General features: G+C 40.8%; 1 protein-coding gene across 1 annotated transcript; it reads right to left on the bottom strand.

The window, feature by feature from the left end:
- Window positions 1-1,798: 1,798 nt before the first annotated feature.
- Window positions 1,799-14,735, bottom strand: efhd1 (EF-hand domain family, member D1). The gene is made up of 4 exons (XM_028420199.1): window positions 14,356-14,735; window positions 8,302-8,449; window positions 7,476-7,610; window positions 1,799-6,278 (listed from the first exon to the last, which is right to left on the bottom strand). Exons 1-4 carry the CDS (start codon window positions 14,637-14,639, stop codon window positions 6,144-6,146), a joined length of 702 nt encoding a protein of 233 aa, XP_028276000.1. The 5' UTR covers window positions 14,640-14,735; the 3' UTR covers window positions 1,799-6,143.
- Between the last annotated feature and the right edge of the window lie 302 nt (window positions 14,736-15,037).

The following is a 15,037-nucleotide window of genomic DNA, read 5'->3' on the forward strand; positions in this document are numbered from 1 at the left end:
ACAAATGAGTGTTTAATTCAGTTCAATTCAGTTTTATTTATACAGCGCATTTTACAATCAGAAATTGTCTCAAAGCGCTTCAGAAACTCAGAGTGTGAGACCCAGAACCCGAACCCCCTAAGAGCTCTGTGGCAAGGAAAAACTCCCTTTAAGAGTAAGAAACCTTGAGCAGGACCCGTCAACTTAAGGAAGAACCAGTCCTGCTGCCAGTCGGCCGGGTAGAGGAGGAGAAGAAGAGGGAGACAGGACAGAGAGGATGAAGGAGAGAGAGAGAGAGAGAGAGAGAGAGAGGAGCAAACATGCAGCAAACATGATACAGTACAGAGCAAACATGACAGCAAGATGAAACAGTGATTATATTATGGATATCTATATATATCATCAGTCCATAAGTAGTAATAGTAATTTGATAGTAATCAAAGCAAAGATGAGCAGCAGGGGCTGATGAAGTCAATGAGCTCAGGAGAGATCAGGGGCCGGACTGCAGGTCAGCATGCAGGTCTGAGACCTGCAAAGAGAGAGAGAGAGAGAGAGAGAGCGAGGCACAAAACTACGAGGAAGACAGTAAACACAGATTATGAGACGATATTACCTGTGTGAGCCAGACTAAGGAGAGTAAAGGAGAGGTCAGAGGGTGAGAGGGAAACTGCTCATGGATCATGTTTGTGCCCCCAGACAACGTAGGCCTAGAGCAGCATAGCTGTGCTAAAAGTTAAGATTTTATCGGCCCTATGATACCGTTATACCTGTGGCTGAGGCGACTGTAACTATACCTACCAGCCCTACACACTATGTGTACACACTACACACTAACTGTACGCCTTACTAAACAGAAAAGTTTTAAGTCTAGTCTTAAAGGTGGAGGCAGTGTCTGCCTCTCGGACCCAGATTGGTAACTGGTTCCATAGTAGCGGTGCCTGATAGCTGAAAGCTCGTCCTCCCATTCTACTTTTATGAATCCTAGGAACTACAAGTAAACCTGCACTCAGAGATCTGAGTGTCCTATTAGGAACATATGGTACAATCAGGTCCTGCAGATACAATGGAGCAAGTCCATGCAGAGACTTGTAGGTTAGAAGAAGGATCTTGAAGTGTATTCTTGAGTCCACTGGGAGCCAGTAAAGAGACGCTAGAACAGGAGAGATATGATCCCTTTGGCTGCTTCCTGTCAGAACTCTAGCATCATTACAGCATCATTGGTTGCTACAGATGCAGTAAAGCCTGGAGGATAGCTTAGTGTCTTTGACAAATGCTGTCCTCTGCTGGGGTAAGGCTGTACTACCAGTCCATCTGATCTGGTCCATTCCACTCTTTCAACTGCTGTGTCTTTAGGGTCAGAGACAGGAAGCAGAGACACCCAGATCTTCTGCAGCTTCCTCTAGTACTCCCTAGGGGATATGTAGACCTCTGACCAGTCCTGGTTGGTCCAACATCATCAAGACAATAATATTTTTTACCTTTGCTCTCTACAATGGGTGGTTCAACCCTCAGACGTCCTGTGGACTCCAGGCCAGGTGTTTGGACAGCAAAAGGACGATCTGAATGTTAGTAGGCAGGTTAGATATACAGTAATTATACACTAATAACAGGCCCATTTTGAACTCTGGCTAACATCCTGAGAATCACTTTCATTCCATTTTCTATTTGTTGTCAATACATACCAGTATATGTGTAACTACAGTTTTTACGTTACATTCCATACTTTGGTCACACTGTATCACCACTTTTTTTCCCGGTCTACCTGCTCGGTCTCAACCATGAGTGTCACAGAGAAAGTATAAGCCACTACTTTTTAATGTCAGCTTTTTATCCTTTATTGCAATCAGGTTTTTACATTTCCATTCTGACAGGGAGTAGAACACAATATCTTTACAATTGTCCAAAAATATATTTCACTGACTTTATTATATTTGGCAACATATACATCTCTAATAAAACAATAATATTATGGAGTAGGATGAATTACTATAAAAATATTTAGTTTGTGTAGATATTAGTTTTTCAAACTTTCTAATCTTTTCACACTTGCCTTTATTCGAAGTTATTTCCCTATACTTTTATCAGAGTTCTGAGAAACAAGTCAGAATGAAGAAATATATTTTTATGGTGTCCCATCCTCTGCCATATAACATAGACGATTATATTTATGAAAAAATACATTGTCCATTTACACATTGAACAGAGAGAAGTTATCTGATACATACAGTAGTTTGTTGACAACTAGCACATGCTACAACTTAAATACATTAATAAAGGGCCAGAAACATGAACTGCACTTCACAGCAAACACTGACAGGTCAGAGCTCCTCAGATTTAAAGACTTGTGAGTCCACAATTTAAAATATTTTACTCTTATCATCTTAAACATATAACAAAATATTTCTTTACCTCTTAACATCAGCACCTCCACTATCAAACCCAAATGGATTCAGACCTCTACAGCCAATCTCTGACAGGAAGTGATCTGGTTCAGGGCAGAGCAGCTTCTGGACATGAATATGCAGATGTGATGCATATTTGTGACACGGTCCTTTCTAAGGTTAGTAACACTGCACACTCACACAAACACAGTGACACGTGTAGAGAGGCTCCATTCTCATCCCGCCTAAAAAGAGCTGCCTGTCTGTGGTCCACTGCCAAGTTTAAGGAATTTAAAGATGGTTGGTTTCAAAGAAAAAAGATTGAGATAAGCAATATATGCAGAGTGGAAGCAGCAGATCACATCTGCCTACCAGCACCTCAAACACTAAATATTTTGTAGTTTTAGTGGAAGTTACATGTAATTATGCTACAGAATGTGTATGCGAGTGCTACTACACAAAAGCTCCTCCTCTGTCAGGCGTTTTTCACGTTTTTTACCATCAACATGGGTCTAACATGGCGTCTGAAAGCATCACGTACATGTCAAGATGAAGGTAGCACTTAGTAAACCCTACCCTGTGATAAAATCCCTAAATCCAAGCAACTAACGTGTAAATGCATTAGTAAAATAAAACACTGGCTACAGACCTGGATGAACACAACTCAGTCAGTCTGAGCATTCACTAACCCTCCAGCATCCTAAGGTGGAACTAGTTTCACACACATAACACCCACCACATAGTGAGAACAATGCCAGCAACTGTCTACACTTTCATTTCAAAGAACACACCTATATTTGTGACTGACTATATTTTGATGGGTGCAGAAGCTTCATTTTAAACAGGCTTTTGTAAACAAAGCACAGTTTGCTTCCTGATCAGGATCATGTGATCTGTCACATGAAAACGAAGGAAAGAAGAACACAAGAAGGGAAAGTCATCGGACCGTCAGTTCGACATGACTAATACATCGCAGACATTGCTAAGCTTGTTGACTATACCTGTTATCATGAGACCACATGTATGGCCAAAGATTTTAAACTGTTAGTATGACTACAACATTATTTAATCTGCACAAAAAGGAAGAGAGGAGTAAGTGAGACCGAGGTGCTAGTAGGTCTAGGTCTGTACAGTGTGTAAGGAGCCAGATAAGCAAACATTACCTCCTGTTTCCAAGCTCTGTGCTAAGCTAACCCTGTTATGACTCGAGATGGCTTTAATTCTATCCTTCATATTATCATGTTTCCTTCATGAGCTAATGCTAACCACTCAGCTTTAAAGCAAATGGAACATTTACACATTGTGAACTAGTGTTTAGTGGAATTACAGATCTTCTGTAGTAGAGCCAGCTCACTCTGTGCTTATAGAGATTACCTAATGAGGGAATGTCTTCTTAGTGTCTGATGGAGGAAAAGTGAATCAGGTCAACTTAGTTGTGAAAACAGAGAGCTGTGCCCTAAGAGTTTTTGTTGTCTTGGACTTAGTAACAGCCTGTTGGAATGGTTACATATCTTAGCAATCTATAGGATGAGTTCATTCTCAGGGGACTGTAATCATAGTGTTTCCAGGTGTAGTGGTGGCAAACATCTGGGACTAGGACAGCTGTCCTGCTAATGGGCTCATACATGCATTTCTGATTGGTCACAGACAGGGGCACATCATTTTTCACTAATTAACTAATAAATGTATTATTCAGTGTTTGAGAGGACATAAATTAAACACTTCACAGCACATGTGACTGCTAAGTCATTATCTGAATTTAGACAGTGAGGGATTACAGCAAGCCTTTACAAAAAAAACAAAAAAAACAAAACTGAAACCTTTGTCACTTAGAACATTTGTTGCAGCTAACTGAGATAAAGCATCTCTCTCAGACTCTCAGTGAAGATCACAGGTCAACTCTCAGGAGTTAGACCACCTGATGTTACAATATATTTGACTTCCACTGCCTGCTCTTAAAACATATAAAACATATAAAACATAACGGCGTAGTAAAAGGTCTATAAGAATCTGTTGTAAAATGGCCCAGGTGTAATAGGTGCGCATGCTTAGGAGTGGTGCAAACATCCGAGTGTTTCTGCTAAAAACTTGAAGTATATGGTAAAATTATAGCTAAATATGCTCTCTCCCAAAATTAATAATAGGACATTAAGCCACCACTGAATATTTAATAAACTGTATGTTTTAATACCCTTATGTAGGAAACCACATTTAACTACTCTTCTTCTTCATCTCTTCCTCAACTCTGGCTAAAACCTGTGGGGAGCACCCAAAAAACAAATATACAGGAAGAAAACCCTGCAGTGATAAAATCCATTCAGATATCTCTTTCTTAGTGACAGGTGGCTGTGCACCTACTGCTATGCAAGTACATTTATTCTGATATGAAGCTAGAATTTAATTAGTTATAAGCGGAGCAATAACTCAAATTATGTCTTTTGTAGTGCTGTAGCTGTACTTCCATGGCTGGAAATTCTGAAGAATCCTCTCACTAGTCTTCACAACCGTGTTATGATTTTTATACAGTCGCGGCTGTCATCTTTATATAGGATGACATTCTGAAAATTCCGGATGGCTCATTAACAGCATTGTCTGACACCAAATGATATGCTTTATAACAGAATCCACACATTGTTATGGTTCTTTGCACCACTCTAAATGGAAGCTGTCCATCTTTTCCACTAATGTGGCTGACGTTTCATTTTCCATTTGTCTCGGTTGTCTCTGCTTATTGAACAGAAACATTAAAGGATGTGATTTCTGCCTTCTTTCCAAGTCAAGTGACACAATGAATAACTGTGTTCATTACTAATAAAGTCCTAGTTTGTGCACAGTGTATTCACTCATATGTCAGGTACAGAATGTGAGTCGTTGAGACAAATGTTAGCCAGGCTAGCTAACCATGACTCCAGTTCTGAAATGAACAGACATAGAAATCTTCCCTCAGGAAGAAAACATTTCAATATTTTCCAAAATGTTGAGTGATCCCATTAATGATAAACCCCCTGATGCTGAAACCAGAGCCTGACTGATTAGATGATTTCGACTGATGCCAATATTATGGTAGAAAAAATGCTGATATCAATATATTGGTTGACAAACATCGGCCAAGCTCTAGTTAGAACTGGATAGACTGAGTTTATATGCATTAAAACAAAACCAAGGAGTGTATCTTTGGTGGAACCAAAAACCTTAAAAAAAAGCTGCTCCAGACCGTTTGTATCTACAGGCTGTATGATACTGGAAGCCAAACAGAGTCTGACCTGCTAACCAGCAGATAAGTAAGCAATGTGGTAATACTTGCTATTATGCAGTTCCTTTACATTGCTAAGCATAGAGAAGGTATGTACCTAATGTCACAGCATGAACGTGGTGATGATAAACATTATACGACTCAAAGCATGACAACACATTAACACCAAAATAAAAATGCTTCAAAAACACACAGTATAATGAAACAACCACATCTAAGTAAACATGTAGGAATGTAATGGGGTGAAAACTTCCAGTTCCTGTTCTGAACAAACCCATGAACACTCAATAAACCAAGGATTTGGAGAAATGGCAAATTATCTCCTTACTAAACTTGTAGTTTTCTATAGAAGAACTGCAAAAGCTTTGATATTGATTAACCCCACTTGTGATGTGTTATGAGGTATTTTCAAGTATTTTAGTGAATTAAATGTATGTGTTATAAAGTTAAAAGGAAGGTGAATCTACTCCTAAAATCTCAGTAACACTGACTTGTGCATGCCAGGATAGGTATCTGCTTCCTGTGGAGGATCATGAGCAGAAAGTGGACTGCAGCTGCTTAAAGGCAGCTTGCCGCTGTTTTTTCTCCACTTCCTGTCTCTTGCGTTCTTCTTTTTCCTCTCGAATCTCAGCCTCAAATTTGCTGCCCTGAGAGAGAGCCTGCACCTGGTGACACACAAGAAAGATATGAATAATAGTGTTCAGCTAATGTCACAAAGACAGAAACCCTAGATAAAAGCAGCAAGCTAAAGCTTGCTAGCCAAGCAAAGCATGCCGAGTTCAACATGCTTGGTAATGCTGTCATTAGGGAAACACTGTCTGAGTAGCAATGCAGCACTAATGAGAGAGGGAGGTCTGTGTCTCTGCTTAGACTGCTGCTCCCGCAACCCGGCCTCAGATAAGCGGTTTGAAGATGGATGGATGTTTGGAAATAACATTACCAGAGTTGTGTCAAAAAGTAAAGTGGCCACACTCAAAATTCTTGAATTGCAGCAAAAAGTGTTAAATGGTTCATTTCAAATTGCATGTGGTTGTGTAAAGTGGCCAAATGCCAAAAACACTTAACTATGTTCCAATATTTTTGAACCATTATGGTTCATCACTGTAACTCTGCATCAAGATGGAGGAAATTATTGGCATCACTAAAACTGTTGCTTGAACTGTATATGACACTTCAATCAAAAACATAAATACCTGAGACCAGAACTGTCCACTTTTCATATTTAAAACAAAAACGCACTGCTGTGAATATACACTGCTCAAAAATTAAGGGAACACTTAAACGACACAATGTAACTCCAAGTCAGTCACACTTCTGTGAAATCAGCCTGTGCAGTTAGGATCAACACTGATTGTGAATGAAATTCAGCTGCTGTTGTACAAACGGCATGTCTGACATGACCTGACGGCATGGCCACTGAGTGTCCAGGAGTTGACTGATGGTTTAATCCAGGTCTGGGAGGAGATCCCTCAGGACAACATCCACCGCCTCGTCAGGGGCATGGCCAGGTGTTGTAGTGGAGGCCACACACACACTACTACTCATTCTGACTGGTCTTGGGGAATTTCCACTCAAGTTGGATCAGCCTGTAATGTGATTTTCCACTTTTATTTTGAGTATAGTTCCAAATCCAGACCTCCATCGGTTAATATTTTTGATTTACATTGATCATTTTTATGTTATCGTGTTCTCAACGTATTCCACTATGTAATGAAGGAAGATTTTTCTGGAATACTTCATTCATTGAGATCTAGGAGGTGTTATTTTAGTGTTCCCTTTATTTTTTTAACAGTGTATTTTTATACGTTGAAGATGAAGAATAAGATTTAAAGTTTAGAGAAAATGTACTGTATATAACATACCTTGGCTTCAAAGAAGTCTTTGGCCCCCATCACTCCCTCAGTGGAGACATTGATCTCAGACAACTTGGCCAGAGCCATTAGACCACTTTCCTCCTGCAACTCCCCAGCTGCTGCCTTCCTGAAGATCAGCAGGAACTGCAGCATGGTGGACAGTTCACATACATTCAGTAAATAAGGTTTGAGAAGAAATGCAAATTGACAGCACATGCAACACATGTAAAGTGTAATAAATAGAAATGAGGTTACTTAACCCACTGAACATAATCTAAAAATGGCCAAAATTAGGCCGTAAAACAGGCCAAATCCTTCTGATGGTAACTGAATGCACGTCTTTTTGCAAAATGACAAAACTACTTCATTGTGCATCTGCGTAATAAACAATTGTCTAAAAACAAGGCTTTCGAACAACATTTTGTAAAATACTTACAATGCTGCACTTTAGAGCAACTAGAAAGCCAAGGTTCACTGAGAGTATTTGGCAGCAGGCTTTTTACAGCTGATGCTCCGAGTAGAGACTTGTAGCCATGATCACATTGTTTTGATTGGGGTGTAGGATGCAGTAAACAATGAGTCCCACTGAACATGTGACCGGAGTGAAAAATATTCCAAAACAGCACAAGGTTCAACTCACTGTAGAAACTTTCAGAAATGATTCCTCAAAGGGGAAACAAAGGTCTCCAAGCAAACACAAACTTGGGTGATTTCCAACTGGGGCCCCATGGGGTTTCCTATGTGGGTTTTTGCATTTTTCAGACCCTAACATATGGGAAATCACTGAAAGCTGCACAGTGTAGTGAGTGGACACACTACTGACAGGACCCCTCACCTCTCTGAAGCTCAGCTTGCCATCAAAGTCTTCATCCACCTCTTTGATCATGTTCTTCAGGCCCAGGTGAGTCTGAGGTGCTCCTAGCTTCTCCATCATCAGCTTCAGCTCCATCAGGTCGATGAAGCCATCTTTACCAGTGTCATATCTGTAAAGCACAAAGACCACACAGTGTGAGGTTTAACTGACAAAGTACCATGTTATTTGAACACCCTTTGATAGTTAGTGTACGTCCCTCCCTCACCTGTGCTCAAGAAATCTAGGTCATTGACACCAGACCAATTTACAACTCTGGTAAAGAGGGCCGCAGAGTCTCACAGTTTGACACCCCCGAGACACTTTTTCTCATCATTGTGTGAACCTCAATAAGCCATGTAGCATTAAAAAAGGACTGTGACCGGCTAAATAATAAAACAATAATAATGTTTCCTTGCCAAAAATATGAGGAAAGGTCAATATGATTTTCATCCACAGATGTTTGACAAACGGTATGAAAAGCCAGTGAAAACGAGCATAACGCTGGGCTGAACCAAACTGTAGCATACTGCTAGGAGTAGTGAAATAAAAGACAATATAATGACAGGAATTGGTCATAAAAACTCAAATGACAGATTTCATGTATTAGCCACCCTAACACACACAACCATAGGTCCACGGACTTGGACACTAGTAGTGTCTGAATATTTTGGCTATTTGAGGAAAAAGATTTTTTATGATGTCACCCTGTCCGACACAGAAGCAGCACAAAGAAGGAAGAAAGTTAAAGCACAATAGACTGGCTGTGGACCAAGTGGATTGATGTTGATTCACTGGTTAATTACGCCACCTTGGAAGCTCAGACGTTTCTACACCATAATGAAAAAGCAAACAGAACAGGCGAGTGGTCCCTCTAACCAACTTCATGTTTCTGCAGTCAAAAAACATGCACATTACAGGTATAGTGGGCACAGCAGCCTACAAATGTGTTCACAATAAGCAACAGGAAGTCTGACTGTTCCTTACCAACTTTCTACAGTCTGTAAACGACCATGTTCTAATCTAATCTTAGTTGGGGTCATGAGAAGAATGGGTTATGACTGCCGTCCTGATTAAATACAGAGTGAGTCAATGATGACCTACAGCACACAATGTGCTGTGTATGAGTCCCAGTCTCTGTTCTTAAAAATGATGTACCTTTTACACTCAACTAATTCTTGTTGTTATAACACGACACTGGCAGAAACACAACATCATGTTAGGATCAGGGCTGACACACACACACACACACACACCTAATTAGTCCATGACAGCTGCCCTTAAATTTCAGCAAAGTGATAAACAACTGATCGGTCTTACACACATACAGAAATGAAGTCAACAGATTAAAGGTGTACATACACAGTAAGACATTACATTTAGTAGCCAAAAAACATTACTATCACTGTAATCTCGTTTGAAATAATGCAGCTCTGATTACAGAGGGAGGGCTTCCTCTCTTGGCAAAGCATTTCAGTCATGGAGACACAAAGCCACCAGTGGACTGGCATGGCTCTTTGTGGGAGCACAGGAATGCAGGAGGCACGATAGAGGAGGGTGTTCCCCTGCTGCCATCTGACCATGAGCAGAGGGGCCATTATGGTCATGGGCACACAGGAATGTTCATTATCATCGTCCGCTCCTTATATGGTTACAGTTCTTTAGAGAGATAAGGAGACAGATGGGAACAACACCCACAGTGTCTCCATAACCACACAGTTATATTGTATGGTGACACCAATGTTTCAGTGAGACATCCATTATTTTATAACAGCATTAACACATCAAATTCATTGTTTATCTATTATTAAACCCCTGGCACTGGAATGCCCAATGTGTGGGTGGTACAATTTGAATAGTTTAGTTCACAACCTCTACAAGAACATGTATGTATTACGAGTGTATTGTGACTGTGTGACCTTTAAAATACAGAGTTCTGTAGTTTAACTGTGACAGGAAGGAGTGATTTCCAGTGTCTCTGTGGTGCAGCGTGGGAGTCTGAACGAGCTCCTGTAGCTGGTCAGCACATTGTGGAGAGGGTGAGAGGGAAAGTCCATTACAGTGTTTATTTTGGACAACATCCTCCTCAGAGACCAGTTCCTCTCCTACAACATTGTCCTTCTTGATGATTCTGTTGAGTCTGTTAATGTCCCTCACCACAGGATAAAACATGAAGGCCTGGCCACCACAGACTCATAGAACATCCTCAGCATCGTCCTGCAGATGTTGAAGGACCTCAGCTGCCTCAGAAATAGAGACGACTCTGTGGACCTTTCTGTAAACAGTGTCCACGTTCTTGCACCAGTGTTCCAAGTACACCCCTAAGTACTTGTACTCCTCCACCACCTCCACACTGACCCCTCTGATGTTGGTAGGGGTCACTGGAGCCTTAGTTCCTCCTCAGATCCACCACCAGTTTGTCTTTGTTGCATTTAATGATGAGCTAGGGAATTGTCCAGTTTGCTACATATGTGACAGTGTGTCATGTTGAGGAGTCGTAAGGAGTAAGGATTATTGTGTTGTAGCTACTACTAACTACTTTGAAATTGTAAAACTGTGTTTAAAAGTTGGAGACCCAGATTACTCACAAATACTGTTACGAGCACAGAATGTAATATTTACCAAAAATCAGCAAAAGTGAATCCACTCGGGACACCTTTAAACATGACCTAAACTATGTTGTTTGCATCCCCAGCTATATGAATATAAAAGATATAGATATATAATTTAGAGGGAAGTAAATCCATACTGCCTGCAACAATCTGACTGAGCCTCATTGTTCTGCAGCTTCCCTGTTAATTATAGATGCTCAAGCTTTTGGCATGAGGGAACTCACTTTTCCCTGCTAGCATTCTTCTCCTTTCCCTCATTATAGTCTATTCAGCTCAATGCACTCTCTGAGGCAAGCCAGAAAACATGTAATGACAAAGCAGCCCATTGCAAAGTAGGGTACAAGCTGCTTCTACCTCCTCATAGACCAATTTAATTCACCAAAAACTAAATCAGACTTGATATCAGTCCAGACAAGTCTGCTTATGCTTAAAACTTTAAACTTCAACTACAAATTATTTTATTGCAGTAAAACCCACAGAAACATTTACGATGGCTCTCTGAAAAGGGAAAGTGGGTCACCAGGCAGTGGATGCCCCATGGGAATGAGGACTGTGTGAATGGGGTCAGTGCAGCAAAAGAGGTGAGACTAAAGAGATTTGTGAGAGGGGTAACTGAATCTCCATATGACAAACTATTTTGGATTTTTCATTTGTCATAATACAAACACTGACTGACAGGAAGCTGCATCCCCATCATTTGATAAACCACCAGTCCAACCTTGTTTAGACAAGGACCAAGGCCCAAGATATCTCACGTACTGTAGAGACATTCAACAGAAACCATTATTGCAGCATTATCCTGGAGAGACCCACACAAACCAGTCTGCACTTAACTATGTTTGCAAAAATCTATACTGTGTGCTGAATCTATCATATTCAGTTGAGCATGACACTGTGTACATTTACTTTGAGTAAGCAGTCCACAAAAAAATGACAAAAACAGTTGTCAACAAATGTATAATCATAGTTGGTTATGCAATTTTGTATATTTTGCATGCTGTGGAGGTCTAGACCATATGCATTGAGCTGAACTATACACAGTTTCTTACCCACACAGGTGAGGGTGCATTTTGCATTTGATTGTAAATCCTGAATATAAACCTTTTTTTGACTCCTCTCCTCAGCTGTGTCAGACCGCTACTTTCTCCCATGTAAGATCTGCTGGCTCTGCCTCTGAAGCAGACTGCCTCAGAGAGAAGCAAGTCTGATGAGTAGTTTATTTAAGTGTATTTCTCGATTATAAAACTCAGGTGCAGCCTCTGAACGATTTTAATACAGCGCCAGATACTCATCAGAAAACACATGCTGATGTTCTGTACTGGGTTCCGTTGAATGACACTGTGTCAACACATAAACAGCACAGGCAGCAGTGCAGGGGTCAATACTATTTATGCAATAGAACTGTTGCAAGTAAAAAGTCAATAACACTCAGGGCACTCACAAAAAAACAATCTGAAGTGTGAGGTTTACACCTGCTTCTACCCACTGTTGCAATGCATTCCATTGCCTATTTTGTTAAAATATTCGACGTTTAATATACCTTATCATTTTCATGGCATTCAGTGCAAAGTAAAATTTCATTGTACAGGGAAACCTGTTTCCTTACTGTGCTGATGACACATGCTTTGAATCTTGAATCTCTAAGAACATTTACCTATCTAAACAATGATATTATTAACTTTTGTAATTATTATAGTGTAGTAAACAAAGTTTGAGTGTCTATGGTCTTTTGTTAGCACTTATCTAAAACAACTCCAGGCAAATACCCTGCTTAAAACATAAAGTGCAACCTTAACCAACACAATGTCAGCCTGTCCTAGGAAGAAACACTGATTGTGAACTCATTCTGACTTGTCTGGAGGAATTTCCACTCAAGTTGGATCAGCCTGTCATGTGATTTTCCATTTTTATTGAGTATGGTTCCAAATCCAGACCTCCATGGGTTAATAATTTTGATTTACAATAATTTTTATATTGTTTTGTTCTCAATGTGTTCCACTATGTAATGAATGAAGATTTTCAACTGGAATGTTTCATTCATTGAGCTCTAGGATGTGTTATTCTAGTGTTCCCTTTATTTCTGAGCAGTGTATATAAGCTAATAGCTAACCACTGAATAATTGTGCTGTTTATAATTAGATCATTTCAAGTGATAGATTATTAGTCACAGCTCTAGTGCCCTGCTTTTTCCTATGTTCTTTTTTGTACACAGCTAAATCACTTCTTCCTACTGACATGCTGACACATGATGTAGCACAACTGGTAAACAGAACCTGTTTCCATGGTTATGACTGGAATTCAACTGATCACTTTGGACTCGTAGTGAACTGTCAACATTCTAATCTAAACTCATTAGTTCTTTACCGAGAAACAACAGAGCCTTAATCTGAGGCTGCAGCAGCATTCACACAGAGATGAGGTCATATGGAGAGGGGTCAGCCCATGAGGAAATGTCAAAGACAATAGAAAGCCTTATTTTCTAGATAAAAACACACACATGCCTTTATGTCACATGGCCTGCTGACACCAGCAAACTGCACGTTCATGTTTATCAACTCAAATCATTTCATCATTATGTAATTTGGTAGCTGAAGCTAAAGTGAACCACTGTTCAGAACATTATAAGAATTTGATTATAAGTTTATAATATATATTATAAGACTTAACACAACATCTAAAATTTTACACAAAAAAAATGTTTTGAGGACTGAAAGTGATTCTTCCCGGTGATCAGAGCAGCATCCATAGTAAGTCCAACCAAAAGCACATTTAACATGTATAAAGACCTAATATCCTTCCCAACAACTGCTGTAAATGTAAAGATAGCAGCAGGTCAGGCAGGCTCTGTGGTCAGCATCTGTTGATGACAAATCTAAACTCCAGAACAGATGCATGCTGTAAATGTGCTCTGTAGATGTCAGTAGAATCCCCCTAAACATCCTTATGCCAGCACATTCTACATGACACAATCACCAAATATTATATTCAGAAAAAATACCTGGTATTGATGTGTATACAAGTGTACTGACTGTTAATGATGTGTGCCAAGGATGAGAGGTTGAATGACAGTTGGTGTACTAAATGGGAAGTGTGTTTTTATACTGCTTAGACAGCTAGGTAGATTATTATATCGACAGATCGCTCATTATTTCACACATCTTAAAAGAGATCTGCCATTTAATTGTTCTAGCATCACGGGTGTGTCTGTTTGCAGCGTTTCTGCCCGTATGAGCCCACACTGTGGATCAGCCGAGGCCGGACAGCGGCTATTCGCAGAGGGCCTCAGTGAGTCACCGTGAATCAGGCAGGCTGAGGGCCAGCCTTCACCTGGAGGCTTAATCTCATCCCCAGCCTGTGTGCTCATTCAATCCTCACGACTGCAACATGTCGGACCGCTCTGTCACAAACAAAAGAAGGGGAAACTCACCGTTTGAACATCGCCTCCATGTCCTTAATCTGCTTGCGGGAGAATTCTTTGAACTCTGTGTAGGGGTTGAAGACGCGGGTCGCTCGAGGAGCCGCGTTGCCCTCGTTTATGTCCAGCCTACGGTTCAGTTTGCTGGACAGTTCGGAGGACGAGTCTCCGCAGGCAGCTTCGGGCTCCTGCGGTTTGGGTCGGACCGGGCTCTGATCGGGTTCCGGCATTGGTTCCGGTCCATGCGTGGCGGCGAGCCGCGACTGCAGTTTTTTGGCCAGCTCTTCGGATGCCATGTTCAGGGAGCGACGCTGTTCAGTGAGGCTGTCAGAGAGAACGGAGCGTGACAGCTTCCAGCACCGCCGCGCAGTAAACGCTCTCACAGCCGCTCTTCTTCGCAGACGGACCTCAGCATCCAGCCTACTGCTGCGTCACCGCCACCTGGTGCTCGGAATGTAAACTACACAATGGTCAGAGGGCTGTAGAAGCCTTTTGGCTATATGTTTTCTAAAAATAAAAAATAACCTTTTCTTCTGTATATTATTTTAATAATCCAGCTGCTATTACTTTAGTCTCGTAATCCTACATCTCTACAGGTTGGCGAGTAAATGTAAAGAAGAGATTGGGCCAAAGACATATATTTCCTGAGTGTGACTTCAAACAGAAATATGACACTGGCCAACGTGTATGAGAT

Source organism: Parambassis ranga, chromosome 13 (assembly GCF_900634625.1).
Source record: "Parambassis ranga chromosome 13, fParRan2.1, whole genome shotgun sequence".
Taxonomy (NCBI): Eukaryota; Metazoa; Chordata; class Actinopteri; family Ambassidae; genus Parambassis; species Parambassis ranga.

Excerpts from the sequence above, each read along its gene's own strand:
- efhd1 (XM_028420199.1), bottom strand. The coding sequence starts at position 14,639 with ATGGCATCCGAAGAGCTGGCCAAAAAACTGCAGTCGCGGCTCGCCGCC. Across the intron at positions 7,611-8,301 it reads GCAAGCTGAGCTTCAGAGAG|TTCCTGCTGATCTTCAGGAA; the intron begins GTGAGGGGTCCT and ends ACCATGCTGCAG. Across the intron at positions 6,279-7,475 it reads AAGACTTCTTTGAAGCCAAG|GTGCAGGCTCTCTCTCAGGG; the intron begins GTATGTTATATA and ends GTGTGTCACCAG.